The sequence below is a fragment of the Micropterus dolomieu genome, linkage group LG15 (genome assembly GCF_021292245.1).
Source record: "Micropterus dolomieu isolate WLL.071019.BEF.003 ecotype Adirondacks linkage group LG15, ASM2129224v1, whole genome shotgun sequence".
NCBI lineage: Eukaryota > Metazoa > Chordata > Actinopteri > Centrarchiformes > Centrarchidae > Micropterus > Micropterus dolomieu.
Window position 1 is genome coordinate 17,178,845 of NC_060164.1, and position 22,043 is coordinate 17,200,887.

Here is a 22,043-nt window from a genome sequence, read left to right on the forward strand (position 1 = left end):
CAGGACCCTAAGGACCCCTTGCCTCTCATTTAGAGCGAGGTCACAGGGAAGATGAGACCCGTTCTGCTGTTCAGATTGGTCCCTGAAGTCAAGTAAAGCAGAATAGGTGTCTCCTGACAAACGGAGACTTTTATTGTGTTGATGGATGTTTCTTTCTCTTAATCTATCCCCTGTGTCTCATAGACAAACCTCAACTCCCTCCGCACATCTAAACAGCATCATATATTCTGTCAAACCAATTATAGATGTTTCCTGCATTGGGAAATATAGTCATATGCATCCTGTAGTGAGAAAATATATATGTCTGAATTAGCATCAACTCTTCTCTCTCTTGTCTCACACAATAACATCCTGAACCTTTTTTGTAGTGTGACACACCGCAAGAGCCTCTACTCGTTATATTGGATTATATACCTCTATCCAAGCCTAAAGTTGTTTCAGAACTGTGAACTTACATAATTATTAACATTTAACATATGCATATTGCAGCTCGAGTGCATACAAAATACTGTTCAATGGTAAATGGTTGTAATTTACTTCTTATTGATTTCCTTTCGCCTCTTTCCAGGCGCCCAGTATGTGAAGTGCAGAGCCCAGCGATGCACAGATGGCAACAGACAGTACCTCTTTCCTGGACATGTAGACACCAACTCACTGGTTGTGCAGGATGAATACGTTTTCACACAGGTTACTTTTTGTTGATTAAACTAAACCAGTTGTCTTTTTCACACAAAGGCTTCTGTCTCTGTGAACTTTGATTTTCTTGTTGTTTTTTTTATCATTTTATTTTGGTCTCTAGTGCATTCAATTCATGCTTTTCCATCAAAACCCACATAATGGCTTTCCCCAACACACCTGTTCCCCACTGGCCCAATGTGTGTTTTGATTATGTTTTGTCTTGTTCATGTCAAGGCACGCTCAGTTTTTGAGTTTCCACACAGACATGCTCCATGCCTGAAATATGTGTTTGCTAGCTGAGAGCACATAGCAAAGGAACTGTGAATAGACAGGTTGGTGTCCTTGTTACGATTCATTCTGAGTTTGACTCCAATTAGACAGCAGTAGTCAGGGCCATTATTAGAAATTTAATTTTCAAATGCCCTCCACTGTCATTGATTTCCATCCACAGCTAAGTAATTTTCTCCCTGCTGGTCAGCCTTGATGCATTTGGCCATCCTTGTTAGACTCCAACTAAGTTTCAGGAAAATAAAAATCACATAGCTGTTTTCTAGGGCTCAGTGTTTGTAGTAAATCATCCTGTGCTCTTTCATTTTGAATAAATGCCCCTAAATATTTGCTGTTCGTTTTTTAATTTATTTATCCACAGATTTAATCTTTTGATATGATGAGATGATGTTGCAGCAGGAATACTTCAGCGGTGACCCAGTTTCATTTTCAACACACTTAATCCACAGACTCTATTGGAATGGCTGCGATGTAAGAATAAAAATGTATGGGGGGGAAAAAAATACATCAGAGCGTGATTCAGAAATGGTGATTCAATAAAATGCCCAAATTGCATTTAGCTGAGATGAGATTGACCGTCAAGGCGGAGGCAGACATGAGGAAGATGCTGGTGAAAATAACTGGACACAGACAGTGTCTATGCCGAGCTGTGGTGGCACAGATGACTTTCTTGTGACTTTCATTGCTCGGGGCAGTTGGATTTAACTTGACAAAGAGTAATGAGGTTATCGATTGGGTTACAACGAAATAAGCAGTCTTCAACACCTCCAAAGTCTCTTGGGAGAGAAGGAACAGCCAAGTGCAACATCCTCAAAAATGTGGCCTGGGAAAATGCAGCTCATTGATTTTCGATAGATTATTCCATTAGAGCCCTAATGTAGTGTGTTGGGGGACAAACACCATCCTTCTAGTTGATTAGAAAATAAGCAATCAAGTAGTGTTGCCCTGCCTGTAAGTGGGAAAGTGGTAGTGCATTAAGATCTTCAAGACACACTGTAGATAAAGCCAACACAATTTTCAGTGCCTCTTCGCTTTAGACTAATTGAGATAATGATTATAATTTCTGTTGTGCTTGTAATTTTTAGTCTGCTTTCGACACTGCGGAAAGCAGAGCAAAACTGTAAGCATTTTATCAAGTCAGTCATGCATTGTGAATTAATATACCTCCTTCATGAGACGTTTTAGCTTTGTGTCCTCATTTCATTCACATTTTGAATGTTGTCAAATTCTCAAACGTCTTAAAAAAGCTCCCCATCCCATTTTTTTTTTCATTTTCCGGACAGTCTACATTGTCCTCTATGTAGGGAAAAAGTCAAAAGTGTCACTAAAATAGAGAAAAACAAGGCGTTAGGTGAAGTGACACTGACATATATGTATATGTGGTCTATTTAAAGAATGACAAAGCCTCTTTGACATCATTGCAAAGGTAACCAAGTCAGGACGAGCCAGCTACTTTGTCTCCTACATGAGAGAATCCTTCAAGCGAATGAAACTACCTAAGTATTGCCTACCAAAGGTAAGCATCAAAGACACCAGATAACTGTCAAATAATAATGGTTCATATGTATGATCATAAATAAACATGTTTTGTTTTTTTCTGCTTGGAATCGCTTTTGTTTCTTTTTTTTGTAGAATACAAGTCGCACAACAGTGTTATGAAGAAATGTATTAAAAGGTTTCTTAGCAGTACACAACCTCTCTTAGTCTTTTTCATCTCTAAGACTTTTTTGGGGGGTTTTCTCACTTGCGCTTTGCTCCACCTGTCTCTCTTTCTCTCACCCACCCCTTCCTACAGGACATGCACATTATCAGTACAGATGAGAAGCAGGTATTTGCTGCAGTCCAGGAGTGGAATCAGAACAACACTTACAGCCTGTATATCTCAGACTCCCCCGGGGTCTACTTTACTCTTTCATTAGAGGATCTGAGAACCAGCAGAGGACCCGCCGGTAACTTACTGGTTGACTTTTATAAGGTGCGTAGTTAGTCTCGTTCATGGGCTGTCACTGTACCGCTAATTCCCCTTCCAGTTATTTCACATAGTAGGAGCTGTCAGAAAGGCCTATAACATTTTTCAGAGCCTAAGGTGACATATTCAGTGCTAAAGTATAATTTTGAGGTACTTTACTTGAGAATTTCCATTTATTGCTACTTTATACTTTACTACATTTGAGAGGTAAAGGGAAGGGTAAATAGGGCCCTTTTTACCCTTCTACATGCATTTCACAGTTATAGTTAGTTACTTTTCAGATTAAGATTTTATGCTTATAAGTCTTTAAAAGATGGCGCATTGTTACACATTAAACAACCCACTAGCAGGGTGCAAACCACAGTGGAGCCAGGGGGCTGTGCAGATGTTGTAGTTGGAGCTCTCCTAAATCCTGATTTCTGACATTTTATGGGGTCTCTAAAATATTGTCAATATACAAATGTAGCCATGCATTTCTATTTTCTGTATCTTCATCATTATGGATCATGCATAAAATTAGGCTATTATTGATCTATGATTGATGCGTGAGGGTGATTCATCACTAATTCAGTTTAATAAAGATGCATGCTATTCTGTCATCACCATTGAAGTGTGGCGGTGCAATATCATAAACATCACTCGCTTAAAGATCAAAAAAATGCCGTGTGCCGAATCACCATGATTCATTTAAGATAAGTACCAAGCCAAACACTGGAATAGCTTTGTACATGCATGGCCAGGTTGGGGGGGGTTGCGTGAAAACATTGCTTCCCTTTAGGCAACACCCTTTATAACCATTAAAGAAGTAGGCAGATAAAATTTGGTAATAGTGAACTAACATAAAAACAATAATAACACTGAGAAGGCCTTTTCGTAATGAATTCTTTTAATTTTGATACTGGAGTACACTTTGCTGATAAAAGTAAGTACTTTTACTTAAATAACCTGTAACTGAACTGAGTGGACTGAATGCTATGCCACTGCTCAAACAATAAATCACTTTCTAATGATTCATTTTCCATTCAACTAACTAATCAGTTAATTATTTTAGCTCTAAAGTGTCATGAATATGATTGTTACTTCTTGACAATAAATGCATTTTTGCTGTTTTCCTTCATAGGTTGAGGGGATAAATGGCATTTATCTCGCCAACAAACTTCTGGACAGTCACATCAAGACTTTTATCACATACAACAAGGGACAAACATGGGCACTGCTGCCAGCTCCTGCCACTGATGTGGCGGGAAATAACCTTCATTGCATTCTGGTAAGCTTGATCCTTTGGGCAGCAGTGGATGAATGCTTGTATTCATGCGAAATGAAGCTTATGATGTATGTCATTCATCAAATGTTTCAACCTCATCAGCTGTGCTGTGGGTCTTCTTTGATTCAGAGCCATATTTGCACAAGGCTAGGTGCCAGCTTCAGCATCAGCTTGTGTCTTTAGCCTCCTAATTGGCTGAGGAGATGCCTGGCTGGAATATTCTTATTATCGGTGGGAGGCACAAAGTGTCATCGCGTTTAGTTTCAGGGGTCCAGACTTTCCATTAACCCCTGTGATTTCAATTTACTACCTGTAGTCACACTGGACTAATGACTGTTAGATTACACTGAATTACATTATGTGGCCGTGTTGGTATTCAGCAGGTATGAGAATCACCTAATTCAGTTAGTGTGTTCTATGGAGACAGAAATAATGTATATTGTTTGGTTAATAGCAAGTTACACTTTTTCTCTGTCATACAGATGACCATTATGCTCTTGCCTGCTTTCTGACCTCTGTCCAACCTCAGCTGTTTGAAAAGCCTTATTGATGTTTTTGAGTGTGCTTTAGTCTGTGAGATGAGTGAAAATGATTTGAATCAATTTTGCCAGTTTTATCAGTGCATCTTGGCGAATTTTAATTACATGCCTTGTTTGCTTTAGAATGAAACAATTCACATGCCCTCTGTGTCCTCTCAGCCATTTTCTGCCTTTTTTTTCTGGTAGAGGAGATGAGAGGAACAAAGTATCTTTGTTTTATAGATTTTCTCTGAAAATGTTAGCACTTTTCTCTCAATGGGAAGAATAGTTTGAAAGCAAAGCTAATTATAATTGCTTCTGTTAAGATCTGCCTGATACATATTGTCTCAACCTGTGCTGTATTGGAATCCATTTTGTTGACAGCCATTTTGTTCGCTGCATCTTCATCTGGAGATGTCGGAGAATCCCTACACGTCCGGACCCATCACCAGCAAAAAGTCTGTTCCAGGAATCATTGTGGCTACAGGTACAGCTGCATAAACGACGTGCATTTAATTTATGGATTAAATTGATCAGTTTAGACCTGACAGAAGTGGTGAGACTTGGCTAATTTTTCGTCACCATAAGTATCCCTACTCTCTCAGATAAATGCATTGTACCAGTGCAACCACAAAAACACAAAAAACTAAATCATACAGTGCCCTCTTTCTGTCATTGAAATCAGATACTGAGACTTCAACTCCTGAATCTCATATTTTGGGGGAGATGATTAGGTTGCAGTAAGTCATAAACATGTCCCCCGGTGGAAATTGAAGACATGCACAGATTTGCAATATAACTAACGATATCTTTATCAGGCGATCGTGCATATAGGTATGTTATGGAGTCTTTGCTATGTAAATACACAGTGAGTGAAATTATTCATGTTTCTGTACTCAGGGAATATCGGAACAGAGCTGTCCTCCACCAACCTTGGGATGTTTATTACATCTGATGCAGGAAATAGTTGGAGACAGGTGAGACACTGAACGTGTTTACCTTAAACAATATGCATTCATATTGAAAGTGTTTCTGTCATGAGTGGAGCAAATGTGTTTCTTCATTATAGATTTTCGATGAAGAGCACAACGTTTGGTTTCTTGACAACGGAGGGGCTATGCTGGCAGTCTTGCATGCAGCAACGCCTATTCGACACTTATGGTGGGTGTAGTTACTGTTAAACAATAGCTGATCTCATAATTGCTGGAGGTAGGGACTGTAGGTGTTGCAGTGGGACATTACCTGGGTATAATTTCATTTTTTTTCTGGGTTTGATGCAGCAAATGATTACATTTAATGATGTGAAATGCTGATTGTATCGGCACTACAGCTTCAGAACTGTCAGACTCATTTCCAGCAGAAGAGAGTCTATTAAAGCTTTGTACTTGTGGTTGGATATGATGGTTTGAGTGCTTTTATGCAAATGAAAAGTAGAGCAGGGTGGAAATGAGACTGAGGACACCCTCATAAGTCCCCTATGTTGTGGTAGCTTTGTAACACTCTCTACTTTGATATGTACTTTGATGTCCCTGCTCCAGTCCTGTCAAAGGTGATTTAAGCTCTGAGAAAGGTGATTTGAACCCCCCAAATCTATTTCAAATGTTACAACCTGAGACATATCTCTCTTTACTGTTGTTTTGTCACCTTCAAAGATTTACCTGCGCCGAGGAACATTTGTTCCATTGTTCACCTTGGTGACGAGATAATTTTTCACACTGAAGAGAATTCAAGGTTCTTCATTTCTCAACTGTGCCAAAAGCTAAATGGCCTGAAATCTTTTATCATATTTCTTTGTGCCTTGCTTTCCGCTGTTGACCTCTACTTGGGATGTTTAATGCCATACGCATAGAGAAAACAATATATTTAACCACTACAGACAGACAAATGTGGTTGGACACACAGACAGACAGATGTTCATGCATTGACAGCTGTTGTTTGTTCATTGTTTTATGCAGGATCAGTCTAGACGAAGGAAAGAAATGGGACCGTCACAGCTTCTCCTTGGCACCGCTGTATGTGGATGGAGTTTTAATGGAGCCAGAATCTGACAATCACATTATCACGTAAGCAGAGACAAACAAGTACAGTCCACCATGAATAAAACAAATATCAGGCTTGAAGAATTAGCTCTTCTGTGGATGTAAACCTGATTTTCCCCAATCAAGTATAGGGAATGTTATCTTGTTTATCAGCATAAAGGACATATGACACATTTGTAGGTGCTGTTGTTCCACCATCATGTCAGTAACCTTTATATCTGTATATCAAGATAGTCTCATCTGAAATGAGCTTTTTGGTAAATCATCTTACAGTTTCTTTGGACACTTCAGCCATCGGTCAGAGTGGCAGCTGATCAAGATCGACTACAAGGGTCTCTTTAGCAGGAGATGCATGGATGGCGATTATCAGACATGGCACCTGCACTACAAGGTAAGAGGAATATTAAACGTTATTGATTTATTGTCAGTTTCAAGTTTGATGCGTGTTTCACCAGTGTCACTGTGGACACAGTACACTCGTATAATGCATGAACAAAAGTATTTCTTTCTGTCTGTCTCTCTTTTTCTTTTCAGAGTTTCTTTCAATCTTGTAAAAAAACGAGATCATCTTTTTCTTTGTTTGGTAGGGAGAGCTGTGTGTGATGGGTGAGAAGCAGATCTATATGAAGCGCAGGCCCGGCAACCGCTGCATGCTGGCCCAGGACTATTCAAGGATCTATTCCTCGGAGCCCTGCCTCTGCACAGCCTATGATTTTGAATGGTAATGACTCATCTCAGCTATCCCATTTGGGACTGAACTGTACTGTACTGTACTGATCCTTAATTTCTTTCTCAGCATGTTTACCAAACAGCCCCTCTCCCCATCTAATTTAATTGCACTTAATTACGGCTGCTTGTAGACATTTGTAATCAAAAACACAAGTATCAGATTGCAGAAATTCATATGCCTTAATATCCATCTTACATTGCATATTTACTGGATAACCAATGTGACTGTATCCATCAAATCTAATTATAGTTTTGGAATTGTAGATGGGAGTTAAGAACTTTTCATCGTGCTACTGTAATTTGCATAATGTCGAATGACTTATTAGAATTCAATTAATAATGAATCGCTAAATGAATTTTGAATATCTTTTATCCATCCGTCTGAAATTCTGTTTGATCCTACTTGTCTGACAATCATGTCTCTAGTTATGGTCTTAAAATATGCCACGAAGCTCCAACAGCAAAGCACTTGCCCAACTACAAAAGCTTGTAGAAGCTAGATTATTTGATTAGCAGAATTTATCATTTTATGAAGTGTCGTGTTTTTTTGGGCAGTGATTATGGGTGGGAACGCCAGGCAGATGGGAAGTGCTCCCCAGCTTTTTGGTTTAATCCAACTGGTGCGACTAAAAGCTGCAGCATCAGCCAAAGCTTCCTTAACAGCACAGGGTAAGTGGCCCCTAATGTTCAGTCCTCACAAAACAATATTATTCCATTCCAGCTTGTTTGTCATGTTGTCTAGCATACAGAAACAACAGAAAATAATGCTTCATTTCCTCAATGGTAAGTAACCTAGACTGTGTCCCAATTCCATAATGTATAATAATGCTAAGCAGATTTGTAGTATGCAGCGTGTTCACACTCATAAAGTGACAAAATGAAGTATACTTAAGGAGGCCAGCATGCATACTAAATCTGTTTGCTGATGATGGACACTTTTGCCCCACAACTTAAGAAATGAGAAATGAAAATGAGGAGCTGCTCAGAACTGGAATTTTGTAAAATATATTCTGGATGGATGGTCCAGAAACATATTTTAAAACCCCCTAAAAAGACGTATTAAACCTTTTGCTTTCTGTTTTTGAAGTTTAATCGACAGTAGCATTCCAAAGTTGCAGTATGGTTGATCGTCTTCATTTTCTGTACAAAACACTGAAGTGCATAGATTAATTTAAAGTTGTAAATGATGAAAATGAGTATAAATCATAAATATCATGCTGTATTCTTTTAATATGTAATAAGACATTATGAGACAAGACTTGTTTTACTATATGCTTCAAAGGTATCGGAAGGTTTTGTCCAATAACTGTAAAGAAGGAGGGAAGAACGTGTACTCACCCAAGAGGCAGGCGTGCCATCCCAGCCCACCCCGAGGCCTCCGGCTGTCCATCAGTCAAGGAGAGTTCAGTGCCACTGTTGGAAGCAACGTCACTTTCATGGTTTACCTGGACGATGTGAGTCATTTCACCAAAAAGTTACTGAAATGTTAGCAGTAGCTGTAGCATTAGTAATTGTTTTAGAGGGTCGGTTAAACAAAAATGAAAGCAAGACTAGCATGGGTGTAGGCTCTGTGAGCTATATGGTAACGCCAACACGCTAACATGCTAATGTTAATACAACCTGCTGGTTGCTACTAAAGGAAAAGTTGGGGAATCGCCAACGTCAGGAACAATGAATGTCAGCGCCAAATTCATTTCAAATTTACCAAGCAGATGTGGCAATATTTCACAGGAAAATTTTAAAATTGAAAGTCATTAGGAATCCTACCTTGAACACATTGACTGTCAGAATCAAATTTCATGGCAATCCATCCAATATGTGTCGAGCTATTCCACACAAAAGCTCAAATCCTAACCTGCAGGAACAGTCAAGAGATCACCAAAGGGGCCAATATGTGTTGAGCTATTTCAGAAAAAGACTCAAATCCAAAACTCACGGCAATAGGGTTCCCAGGACCAGCAGGGCTGGGAACCCTATTGTAATAGTATTCGTTTTTATTATTGTTATTCTTCCATAAAGAAAAGTGATACTGCGGCCTAGATGGTAAGTGCTACAGACGCGAAACTCATAGGATAGGTACAGGTCACCCCAGCGACCTCAGGCCCCAAATATTGCACACTTCAACCTCTAGGGGGCGCTATAAGCAAGTTCAACGCATTTGGGCTTGGAACTCCTGCATACAACGGCCTTGTCAAAAACCTTATATCCACGCGTTGGGGGATCGAGCTGAATCTCGTGGTATAGGCCGCACCCATTTCCGTCTATAAAAAACTATTTTAATTAATTCCTCCAAAGTGGTAAATCTGATCGGCAACTTGGCACGGACCATCTTTGGACCAAGCTGGTAAAAGTTTGTAGAGGAAATTTTGATAAATGAAAAAATGTCCCAATTACAAGCTAACAAATCTTTGCGAAAAATGCTAAAAACAGGAAGTCATGTCATATTTTAGGTTTGGAATGGCTGATCAACACCAAACTTGCTGCCCTAATGTGGCATGACTTGCTGAGTGGCTGTGTAAAATTTGGTGCAATTAGCCACTATGTGACATTATTTAACACAAAATATTTGTTCCTCTATAACCACAAGTCACATTGACATGAAACTTGAGCGGAATTGTTCAGGATGGTCTCCTGACTCCAGGCACCAAAATTGACTCTAATATGCCCATATGTGGCGCTGTTGTTCCAGATTAAAGACTTATATTCATTTCATAACCACAATTCCAATTGATACCAAATTTGGCTCATTTGTACCCCATGCACCCCTGATGACACCTGCAAAATGTTGTGCAATTTGGCCTAAAGATGGTGCTATAATCGAAGCTGAAATACCGTATCATTTGAAAGGGTCACGGCTGTCACCATATGCCACATTTGATGTAATTCGGACAATAGGTGGCGCTGTTATTGCAAACTGAATAGTGCTGGAAAACGTTATTTGAATACATAGGATTTTGAAATTACACAGAGATCAGAGGGCAGCAGCTGGCGTTGAGAGGCTTGGACCCCGCTTACAACTGCTCACAGTTCTAGATATTTATGAGATTTCTGCCTCTAGCCCAATAATGAATGGAATTTTGTTTGTTTGTGGTGAATTTATAAACTCAAACAGTATCATTACTCTTGATAATTCTCAGATCTTGCGGTGAACAGTTTCCATTGGAACCACTGAAAAAATTCTTTGTAAAACTATTGACTGGGTGTTTAGCAGGACATATTGTTAGCAGAGCACCACAAATTAAGCCTTATTGACATACTACATTATAGTGGCAGCAGAAATCTCCCTGGACAGATATCTCAAAGTGTGGGAAAATAAAACCAAAGCTATCTGCCTGACTAGATGCCACTATGGGTTAGTGAGAAGATATGTTTTTGTTTCTTTTTTTAATTTGGATGAAAAACTCTTTAATAATAAAAATATATTTGTTTGTTTTGGATGATTTTATCAGTTGGTAAGGTGGCACGCGAATAAAAACTGATCCTTCTCACTTTAGGATGGTTTCATTACCTCTTTTGCTTCTTTAGCTCTATTTTTACTTTTCTCTTATTTTTTCAGTTGAATTTCTGTCTCCTTCCATTCATGTTCACCTACAAAGTATTTGTGACACAGCTTATAGGACATCTCAGCCCAAGCACTTTAGAAGTGGACTGTGCTTACTTCACTTGTGTGTGTGTGTGTGTGTGTGTGTGTATGTGTGTGTGTGGTCTAATTGAAACATCCTGACCTAAGCCATGGTGACAGAGGCCACGTCTTACCGTCTGTCCACAGGGAGACTCGCTCAGGACCAGCATCCAGCTAGACTTCGGGGATGGCATCAAGATCACATACTCTAACCTGAGCAGGACTGATGATGGCATCAAGCACATCTACCGAGCAACCGGGATTTATAGAGTGACAGCTTCTGCTGAAAACAGCCATGGATCTGACAGCAGCACACTGTTTTTACACATCACCAGTATGTGAATAAGAAACATCATTACTCAGTCCTCCGGCGGCGCATATAGCATGAACCTCCTCTCTTTCATGGATAGTCACGTTCCCACTCTGCTGAATTTTATTTCAGTCATGGTTGTATTACTTTAATACATTTTAAAATTGAAGAACACACACCTGGAGCTAAATGTACATCATCTGTAATCACAATAATACCCTGTTTGCTGAATATTTGTGTGTTTTGTGTGTGGGTGCATTTATTTGTATGCACACGTGTGCTGGTGAATGTGTTGCTACCTCAGGTCCAGTGGAGCGTGTATATCTCTCCGCTCCTATTGTAGCCATCAGGGGGAAGGAGGCTAATCTGACTGCGGTGGTTTGGCCTAGTCACACCAGAACATTGACCTTCTTCTGGTGGCTTGACAACAGCTCAGAGGTGAGAAGATTCTCCTCCCACTCCCACTTATTTTCCCCACACACATTTTTTTTGTCTTGTTTACTGCAGTCTTTTCCATTCTCCCACTCTTTTCTTGATGTCCTGGTGTTGTAGTTTACAAAGTATAAATCTACCAAGGTTTTGCACAAATCATGTTAAATAGGACTGCATGTGACTGCCCTTTGTCTTTCTGGAGGATCCAGCTAGGATGGCTGGTCATATTTGTTTATCATGCTGATTGTGTTTACTGCAGCACCCCCTCATTATACAGTATGTCAAGGGCTGCATGTATGGAGTATTCTATATTCGGCTGAGAGGATGGTGGTTTTTCTGTGAAATTCTCTGTTTTTCCTTTTGAAATCCAGCCCATTATAACCTTGGAGGGAAGCATCTCATACACGTTTCAGACAGAGGGAAAAAACAAGGTCACGGTCCAGGTTGCTTCTGGGAACACCATAATGCAGGATTCAAAAGTTATAACTGTTAAAGGTGAGTGGTGGAGACAGTCTTCAAAGCACTTTAATTGGTGCGATGCATGTTACATGAATATGCAATCCCCTAGCTCGGGGAAAATATGATGCCCCTCGGTCCACTCTGCAATCGGAGTCGATTTGGACTTATCTAATGAATAAAATGTCACTGTAGATGAACACCCAATCTTGAGGTGCAATTAACTTCAAGACGTATGTTGCCAAATGAAAAAAGACAAAACTGCACATCAGATTAATCAAAAAGAAACCAGAGGTAGTGTTCATATTCTAACATCATGACACCTTTTTTTCCAGAGTTCTTCAGGTCGCTGCTTTTGTCGTTCTCACCAGCTCTTGATGAGCACAACCCTGACATACCCGAGTGGAGAGAGGACATAGGGCGTGTGGTGCGGACAGCTCTGTCACAGGTACATCACGTCCCCATAGCTCTGAGAACATTGGCCACAAGTGGCTTTCAGGGTCATTACTATTTTATACCTGTGTGCGGTACTGATACAGCGGTCCTGTTTTATGGCCAGTGTGAGAAAGTTGGTCTTTTTTTAGTTTACCTATGACAGTAACCAGACATGGCTGTCTAGTGTGAGTTTGAATTGAAGCTGTCAAAATGTTTGCCGTGGGACAGTGTCCGTTTGGAGATTCTGACTTTAGATGTAACAATCCAAACTTTAGCCTCCACAGTGGAGTTATACCTGTCTGTGGTGTTGTCCTGTTGCCGCAGGTGTCTGGGGTATCTGACGATCAGCTGCTTGTGTCTTTGTACCCTGGACTTCCAACGACAGCAGAGCTCTTTATCCTACCTGATGAGCATATATCAAATGAGCACAAGAGAAGGAGTGAGGAGGCTCTGGAGACAGTAAGAAACATGATATCTAAAACAATACTGGGTCACTTATCATATGAATCTTTACCAAGAATAGCTGTACTTCTACTGATATGACTCATAAAATTATACGATCTTATTATGTGTAAAAAAGCATTCAGAGGCTGTTGCCAAATCACGTCCACCGGTAAATAATTAGACTAATTGATTTTGGCTCTGGTTTTAATGTACTTTTTCATACTAGCTGCTATGTAAGGAGCCAACAAACTAAATGACGAGGAATAGTTCTACATGTCTTTATTTGTTTTTTTGTTGAGAGTTAGTTGACTTAGATCTAAAGCTCACTAAAGCTAAATAATCAACATATTATAAATTGTTTATTTCGTATGCAATACAAATGTAAAACTGATAAGTGGGGTTAAATGCTGTAACTTGTGATGCCAAATTTTGAATGATGGAGAGAGCAAGGCTAATTGTTTCCCCCTGTTGCTAGTCATTATGCTAACCTAAGCTAATCGCCTCCCGGCTCAAGCTCCATACTTGATGTACAGACATGAGAGTAGTTCTTCTCATTGAAAGAAACATTTATCGAAAGAAGAAAGCAAGTGTTAAGCAAGTTATAAATGGCCAGTTCATGATATTATTAGGGCACTATGATATTTAACCATACAGTGAGATTTTATTTTTATTTATTGTAGTACAATACATCACTCTCTGTTTTTTGTGTTTTTGTTACCTAAAACAGATGTCAGATATTTTTGTCACTGCCCTGAACCAAGGCCTGATCCAGTTTGAGCTGAAAGCTGATATTCGCATTATTGTGTACATGACTCAGCAAACCTTGGGTAAGTATGTCGTGTTTGTAACCTTAGTCTGTTATTTATGCACACTTGGACCAATGTAACATTGAACATTTGAAAACCTTTTGCAGGCACATAATAACAGAGTGTTTAAACAGATCTTAGTCTTAACTTATTCCAGTTTAGTACAGGATGTCTACATCCACAGTGCATTTGTTCTGCCTGCTGATGTGCAAAAGATAAACCACATTTCTTTCTTGGGATGATTTGACATTGAGTTGTACCCAAAAAACAGACAAAGACAACAGTATTCCCAGAGTGAGATTTATATGATACGGTATCTTACAAGATTTAAATATATTTCACAGTGCATCAGTTTTGCACCCGAGACTGTGAGACAGTTGTTCTCTTTGAAATCAGCCAATCAATGACATGATTGACAAAGAAGGCATTTGGTATGCACTGAGGAAATCGTCAGGGTCACCAGGTCATTAGCATATCGCAAAAATGTGTCGATCAACCCTGCGTGCCTTTACCCTTTTCATCCACCAACGGATCTGTCTTCATTTGTGTCTGCATACAAAGGTCTGGGTTGCCTTTAAAATGATCCAGAAAGGTCATAGACTTCATAGGCTTCTTTCTGAAGGAGAGAAAGATGGGCGGGGAGGAGGAATACTTTGAATATTGCATCTCAGCATTTAGAAAACCATGACTATGCATAAGCTACCTGCATGATGGACCCTAGGGAGAGGCAGTAGACCTCCTAAAGCTTCCTTTTAATACCCTGAGGGGATAACATGCAGAGAGCAGCTCTTCCAACTGGGCCTGCAGTTGTTACATGACATGGAGTAATGAAAGCAATCTCCTTGAAATAAGACATAATTTAAGAAAAAAAAAGAGCGGGGGTTTAATGCATTTGTCTTAGTCGAAATGTAATGCTCATTTGATGATGTTTGTCTTTCAGCGCCACTTGTGGATTCAAACTCCATCCACAGTGGGTCAGCCATGCTGATGCTACTAACTGTGGTATTTGTAGGTGTTGCGGCCTTCTTCATCTACAAGTTCAAAAGGTGTATTATCCCTTAGATGAGTTAATCAGAAACTATTTATCTTTGTTTTTGGTGAAAACCTTACACAGTTGCTCTGCCATCTCCTTGTCGTTAGGAAAATCCCTTGGATCCATGTTGAGACTGAGGACAGTCATGAGAAGGAGTCAGAAGTGATCAGTACAGTTGGTCAGAACGACAACATGTCCAAGGTCAAGCTCAGTGAATTTCCCTCTCCAAAAGAACTCATGGAAAAGGAGCTGGAGGCCAGAAGCAGAGGTACACTGGCTACACATTTTCTGTTTACTATGTGTTTTACTTGTGTTTTCTATTTTGTATTTTAATCAGTGGTGGATGACGGATAATGATATATTTCTTAAGTAAAAGTAGCATTACCCAGGCCTGGGTATTTTTAGGGGGAAAGGCCATATGGCCTTTGGGGTTGTCAATTTTTTGAGGTCATAAAGGCCAAATGCCAGGGCAGCAAGGTCATCAAATGAAACAACAATTTTAAGACCACGGAAATAATGAAATTAATTTAAGGATTAAGGATGATCTTGTCCCTATTGTCTTCGGTCTTATGGCTGCAGCTGCAAAACCTTGATTAACTGGAATTTAGGATCTTGAGGAGGAGGATGTGGGCTGGTGCATAATCATAGTTGGCTGACAACACATCTGTCTCGCTCTTTGTCCGGAGTGACCCGGTGCTGCAGATGACCAGTCTGACTATGGTTTCTTGTCTTATTCATTCTCTAATTTATCAAACTTTCTTACCTCAGCTCAGCAGCCCTTCTCTTCTCAGAAATTCACTCAATCTCAGCCTGTGTATCAATGCATTGCATTTTATATGCTCATAGGTTTTTATCATCTGCATAGTAACTTGTAACTACAGGTACAAATACATGTAGTGGAGTAACATGTACAATATTTCCCCTTGAAATGTAGTGGAGTAAAAGTATCAAGTAGTATAAAATTAAAATAGTCAAGTTAGTACTCAAAATTGTACTTGAGTAAATCTACTTCCCACCACTGACTTGAGTGAATGTTTTTTAGGATATAGAGTCAAAACTATAGTATATGACATCTATGATGCAACTTTTTATGCCAAGACTAAATTAAATACAGAATATTCATATCTGTACTACTCAAACACATTAGTACAGGGTTTAAAGGCTGACTGTCAGTGTGACAGACTGATACTGATTAACATTTTCTTGCCCTAAAAACAAATCACAGAGCATCTGTTTTGAATAAATTGAAGCTGTATTTGGTGTAAACACAGAACACAATGACGTTGTTTCAGCTTTATTTAAATTAAGTCTTTTCTATGAGCAAGACTACTGCACATTGAAGTCAGCACACATCTGAGGTGCTGGAATGTCTTTATCAATGCAATGTGTCATATTTTGCAGATTTGTACACCACAAGAGCAACTGCAGCCAAGTAACCAGATATCACGATAACAAGTTAACTGTTTGATTGCTATGGCTGACATCCACTGTGATGTCATTTAGACGAGAACTATTCAGTCCCTGCAGACAGTGTGGGTTATTTGACAAAAGTAGCATTGCAGTGCTCCTGACACAGACATGTGGGCTGCAGGCCTTTTTTCTGGTCACTCAGCACTTTCTACTGTTCTTCATTTCTCAGCTGTTTCTACCTTTCCAAGTCCTTACTGATCTGAAACAAATTAACTCCTTTTGGTTACTTTCGAAAGTGTTTATTTACAGAAAGGGCATAGCAGCATGCAACCTTTGATTTGGGGCTTGATTAAATGAATTTACAAGCATGCTGTTTAAAGATTTCATTTATACTTGGAGGCTTGGCTTGTTTCTCATGCAGTCTGATTTTGGCTGGGAGACAAATGTTCCCATAACGCTGAGTCTGTTGTATCCAACTTCAATTCAGTTCACAAGAATATAAGAAGATCTATCATCTGCTAGTGAAGGTCACGGTCAGTCTTCCTGCAGGATTAATGGCAATAATTCATCAATTTTTAATATTGCCTTCATTTATTTATCTACAGTTACTCTGACATGTATATTCATTTAAAATTGACCTAGTATAAACTGAATATCCCTCTGAAATATTTTATGAAGTAAAGTAAGTCTGCAAGGTAAGTCTTACGCCAGCCAATGGGGAACATGCCCCCTACCAGAGAAGAACCATTAAACAGTTTTAATTTAATTAATGCCAGTGTTCATTGATTTTATGTCTTCTCCTTTTAGTCTAAATGGCTTTAAAAAGCTCTAAGAAGAATCTGCAGGTCTTTGATAGTTGCCACAGAACAGCCAGAACTGTGAAGTAAAATCACAGTCAAAATTCATAAAGGTTGAAATGAATATTTGAATATTTAAAACGGGATTTGACAGATTAAAATGAAAATTTGAATGCAAGTTCAGTTAAGAATCTTAATTTGATTTATGTTAATGCAAATTGGTTCAGAATGATTAACACGACAGCTCACACGGGCTCATGTTTCATAATAAGTAGAAATTTGCAGTTCAGCTGAAATAAGAATTTATAAAGCTGTAAAAGACATTATGCATCGCACAAGACAGGAGGTCAGCAGAACAGGTCTACTTTGCAATAAAGGCAGTGTTTCCCAGTGTGAGAGACGCAAAATGAATACTATGAAAAAAGTGTTATTTATAGTACATTTTTATATTTATATTGCATACTGTATTTATATTTATATTATATAGTCTTGCTAATCCACCCTTGATGCTCATGTGCTGTGAGGGAGAGGTGAATATTTTTGATATGATATATTGATGAAGGTTGGGGTGACTTATGCCAAGTATATAGACAGCAGAGCCTGTACTCATCAAACCTCTAAGAATTACAGTTAAAATTGGTCTAAAGAGCCCATTTAGTCTAAAAAAGGTGAATGTGAATAATAAATATTTATGAAGCAACTTACTCCTACTGACAGTAAAGTGTGGAAAGTGTAACAGCAACTCTCAAGTAATCACATCATTTGTCACATGTATTAACAGCCTATCAAAGACAAGGATTTACCCTACATCTGCTCCACTGTTTAAAAATCCTTACCTTTTACTTAGTGATGTTGTTAAACATTTGTAATTTACATTTTTATTAGTATGAAACCTATAAAGTGGCAATAATTTACTTTTTTTTATAAATACCAATGCATAAAATGATGTGAAAACAATAAAGAATTATCACCTGATTCTGCAGCTCCCCTCAGTTTCATGGAGCTTTATAGTGAGTTTCAGCTGTTTGGCCCTTCAAAACTTTACTTTTTTGGTTCACTTTCACCGCTCTAAAACCCCCCTGTACACTACCTCCTAAGCACCAAACAGCACACAGACACAGTTAGCCAATAGCTGGTGAATATAATGCTACATTTAGCTGCTAAAGAACCAGATATTTTCCTCATGAGTTGGTGGAGACCAAAAATAGAGCTAAGAGAGAATGAATATTGTATTGAATGTATAATGACTTACTTCTCAAGATGACCACCACCCCATATGAATCATGACGTTGCGCTGTATCTGCTGGGTGTTAATAAGCAACTGTTTGCTAACAACGACAGTTGCTAACTCGCCATCTCAGCTTAAAAGGTGATGTGTTAACACTGCCCACAATTGGCCAGAAACTCTGTTATCGCAGCTTCAACGTCTTTACATGTGAAATGAACAGCAATTTAATACATTTATAAGGTCTAAATATACTGTATGGATGAAATAATAGTAAACTGACTGAAAACTAAACAAAAAGATACCCAAACTGGAACAGGAAAAATATTCTGTGACGCTGGTAGATGAGGCACATCAGAGAAATTATTTTGTACAGTCACTTCAAAAAATGTCTCAAAAGGTGTGTGCTCACCTCTCTGGTGGTACTGCAAACATCTATGATGTACTTTTAGCCAACTTGAGATTAAGTTTGATTAATATCTTATAATCTTAAGTGTGTGAGTAGAAGTAAAAGTGAGGGATTTAAACTTTTTAATTTTAGCAGTTATACAGGTTCAGGTCTCTTCCCTCATGGACACTCAGCTCTTTGAAATCAGCCAATCCTGGCTGGCATACTGTGATATAGTAACTTCTGCTGAGGCTTATGAGACATTTATATCTTAGATTTAACCTTTCAGAACTCAATTCTAAACATTCTTCAAAATTTTGATTTTGCTACAGACAGATTTTAGTCTTAAAATACGCTCCATGTAAAAGCAATTTAAAACTCATACATCATATTTTCTTTAGCAAATCTGAACTGACTGCCAGATCTTTACTTTGATGAAATCTGCCAGGTTATTAGTTGTATGGGCAAACATGAAATTTCATGCTGCTTTTTACAAATCACTAAATTTAAAACTACTGACACTGTTTCAACACCTTTTGAATAAGCCAGTGTCTGCACAATCTGAACGACCCCTCACAGTGATCCTATCAGCCCTCCATCGCTAGCTCATCCCTGCTTGGATAGACCGTGTTCCTTTGAGACAACAGGGGGCTTTTCAACAGAAATGCATGGGTGATGACTTTATAATTAAGTGTAAAAGCTTGTGATCGTCACGTAAAAAGATTAGAGAACACAAGATTGAACTTTGAGTTGTTTGGCTGATGTTAAAGATAGTTATTACAGCTCAAAGTTGTTTGCATGGATCCTCTCTCACAGTTCTTTTATTACCATATCCTCAAAGCAAGCAACTTGTGATGTGCAAAGCAGTTGACTGTCCTTATATTTTGTCTATTTTGTCATTTGTTTGCATGTTTTCAGGAAGAATTGGAAGAAATATGGAGAGAATTGTAACAAGGGAATTTCCAAACTGTACAAATGTCTAAGACATGCGCTCTGTCACTAAGTAAGTACAGATTGTTGTGTTAAAATTGTGCTGAAATTGTTTGCTTTGTTGGCATTGTTTTTTATTTATTTCACGCTGATAGCAGCTATTGTTCAAAGTCATGTTTTAAACTCACATGGATAGATAAATATCTACTTTACAATACTTGATGAAGATGAGTCCACTGAGCCAGACTTGAGGGCCTCTAGTTGGAGGGCGGTGAATTGCTGAAATTAGCTGATAACTACGGCACACAGCACAAAATGTCCAGTTAGCATCAAGGTTCCCTAGCTCTACGTCAACATCACTGATGAATTGCTGATGTGAGTATTGTCAAGAATGTCAAGAAATGAAAACAGACTGAGTTTCTGAAATTAAATACCTCAAAAGCTATAAAAGACAATTTGAGAAATATCTTTAAAATAATGTAAATGAGAAAAGTACAATTCACTCATGGGCAGTGGTGGAAGAAGTACCGCTACATTCCACTACAAGTAAAAGTCATGCGTTCAAAATGTTACTTAATTTACAGTACAAGCATTATCAGAAAAATGCGTAGTTTAATCTACAACAACGCATCATCATGAGTTTGTAGCGTCGCTGTCCTGTGAGAACCATGTGTCTCTCAAAAGTCACCTTTTCATGAGCTCAGTAAAACAGCCCTGTTTTCAGCTTTGTGACAACGCATTTTCCAGCTAATCCAAGAAGGTTTTTAAAATAGGTTCTTTAGTTTAAGTAGTAGGAGTTGTTTTAACCCATAAACACACACAGAATCAACAAATTTGGACATACGTGGTTTTCACTGGACAGAAGAGGTTTGAAACAACTAAAGCGGTCAGACAAATGCAGTGGAGTAAAAAAGTATAATATTTGCCCCTGAATAGTGTAGAAGTATAAAGCTGTATAAAATGGAAATACTCAAATAAAATACAAGTACCTGGAATGTATACTTAAGCACAGTACTTAGTAGTGTTAATGTACTTAATTACATCCCACCACTGCTCATGGGTCAGTACAGGAGACAGTGGAGTGTACAGGTTTTACTGTATCTGTGTATAAGTTTGATAAAGTTCAGCATTGAATGACAGAGAGTGATCGTGACTTAGAAAAACAGGATATTTAGGCCCTTGAGAAATATAATAATAATACAGAGCTTAAAATGACAAACTAATGTATAAAAAGTTTTTCAAATCTTACCGTACATGTTGATAATGTTTCCCTCTTAGCATAATGTTTGCTCATGAATTGAACCCGCAGGCTATAAAATTTCTCAAGTGTAACCTTTTAATTTCCTATTTTATTTTCATTTTTCTTATAATTTTGTGTCTTTTTGTTACATCCCGAATGGATAATACAACCCAACAACAAAAAGTTGTCTGTTTAAGGCAGAACACACCTTGCTCTGCCTCTGTAAGACAGAAATATCGTTAATAGATCATTTTAGATTTAATTACAATTTTGGTATGTTAAATAGGGTTAACTTTACGCTCTGGAGATATATCAACATTTACCACCCTATAACTAGAGGTCTTTTAGTTGTAAATATACAGTAATGAATATAAAATGTAATAATCTGACTGTTGTGAATGCCTTTAAGAAAGAAATATGTAGTTGCTCTGTAAGATAACATGGTGCTTTCATTGACTGTTTCTCAGATGATGGTACACAACAAAAATGTGACAAATTGACATGAAAGTCTAGCCTTAGGTGTGGAAATACTAAAAATGTGTATATAGAATAAGACGAAATGTAAATCTATACAGTAGCTCCATCCTACTTTATTGTAAAGTCTAAACCACAGAACAGACAGTAATGTTTCCATGACCTTCAGTCTCACAACAAGCTGTTTGTCGTCTTTATTCTATTTTTTACAGTAGCATGACCTAATAATCTGTGTTAAAAGACTGAAGACTATATTAGGGTGAGCGAGTACTGTGTGTGTGTGTGTGTGTGTGTGTGTGTGTGTGTGTGTGTGTGTATATATATATATATATATATATATATATATAAACATATAAACATAACATGGTTGGTTTTAAAGTTTACTTGACACATCAAATTATTAAACACCTTGTCTAATAGGCTAGTTGTGCATGATCTATGATATTGTTCATTTGTCGATGATATAAGAACCGTCTTGTTTTGAATCATATTTCTTACTGTGAACAAATTGCCATTTTAAAATTGTTCAAAATAAATGTATTTTTGTATGGAATTA

The 22,043-nt window shown here is 38.4% G+C and overlaps 1 protein-coding gene across 1 annotated transcript in view; it reads left to right on the plus strand.

Annotated features, from left to right (window-relative positions):
- The window catches only part of sorcs3b (sortilin related VPS10 domain containing receptor 3b), a 45,626-nt gene extending 23,812 nt beyond the window's left edge, over positions 1-21,814 (plus strand). Inside the window, exons 7-27 of the mRNA XM_046071291.1 lie at positions 569-687; positions 2,393-2,482; positions 2,762-2,941; positions 4,056-4,202; positions 5,102-5,204; positions 5,618-5,694; positions 5,787-5,878; positions 6,673-6,780; positions 7,030-7,147; positions 7,344-7,477; positions 8,041-8,154; positions 8,768-8,939; positions 11,255-11,441; positions 11,722-11,855; positions 12,221-12,344; positions 12,641-12,753; positions 13,065-13,199; positions 13,912-14,011; positions 14,931-15,036; positions 15,131-15,291; positions 19,762-21,814. Of these exons, the coding sequence (XP_045927247.1) occupies positions 569-687; positions 2,393-2,482; positions 2,762-2,941; positions 4,056-4,202; positions 5,102-5,204; positions 5,618-5,694; positions 5,787-5,878; positions 6,673-6,780; positions 7,030-7,147; positions 7,344-7,477; positions 8,041-8,154; positions 8,768-8,939; positions 11,255-11,441; positions 11,722-11,855; positions 12,221-12,344; positions 12,641-12,753; positions 13,065-13,199; positions 13,912-14,011; positions 14,931-15,036; positions 15,131-15,291; positions 19,762-19,826 (2,579 nt within the window). The 3' untranslated portion in view covers positions 19,827-21,814. The remainder of the gene's footprint in view (positions 1-568; positions 688-2,392; positions 2,483-2,761; positions 2,942-4,055; positions 4,203-5,101; positions 5,205-5,617; positions 5,695-5,786; positions 5,879-6,672; positions 6,781-7,029; positions 7,148-7,343; positions 7,478-8,040; positions 8,155-8,767; positions 8,940-11,254; positions 11,442-11,721; positions 11,856-12,220; positions 12,345-12,640; positions 12,754-13,064; positions 13,200-13,911; positions 14,012-14,930; positions 15,037-15,130; positions 15,292-19,761) is intronic.
- Positions 21,815-22,043: the final 229 nt, after the last annotated feature.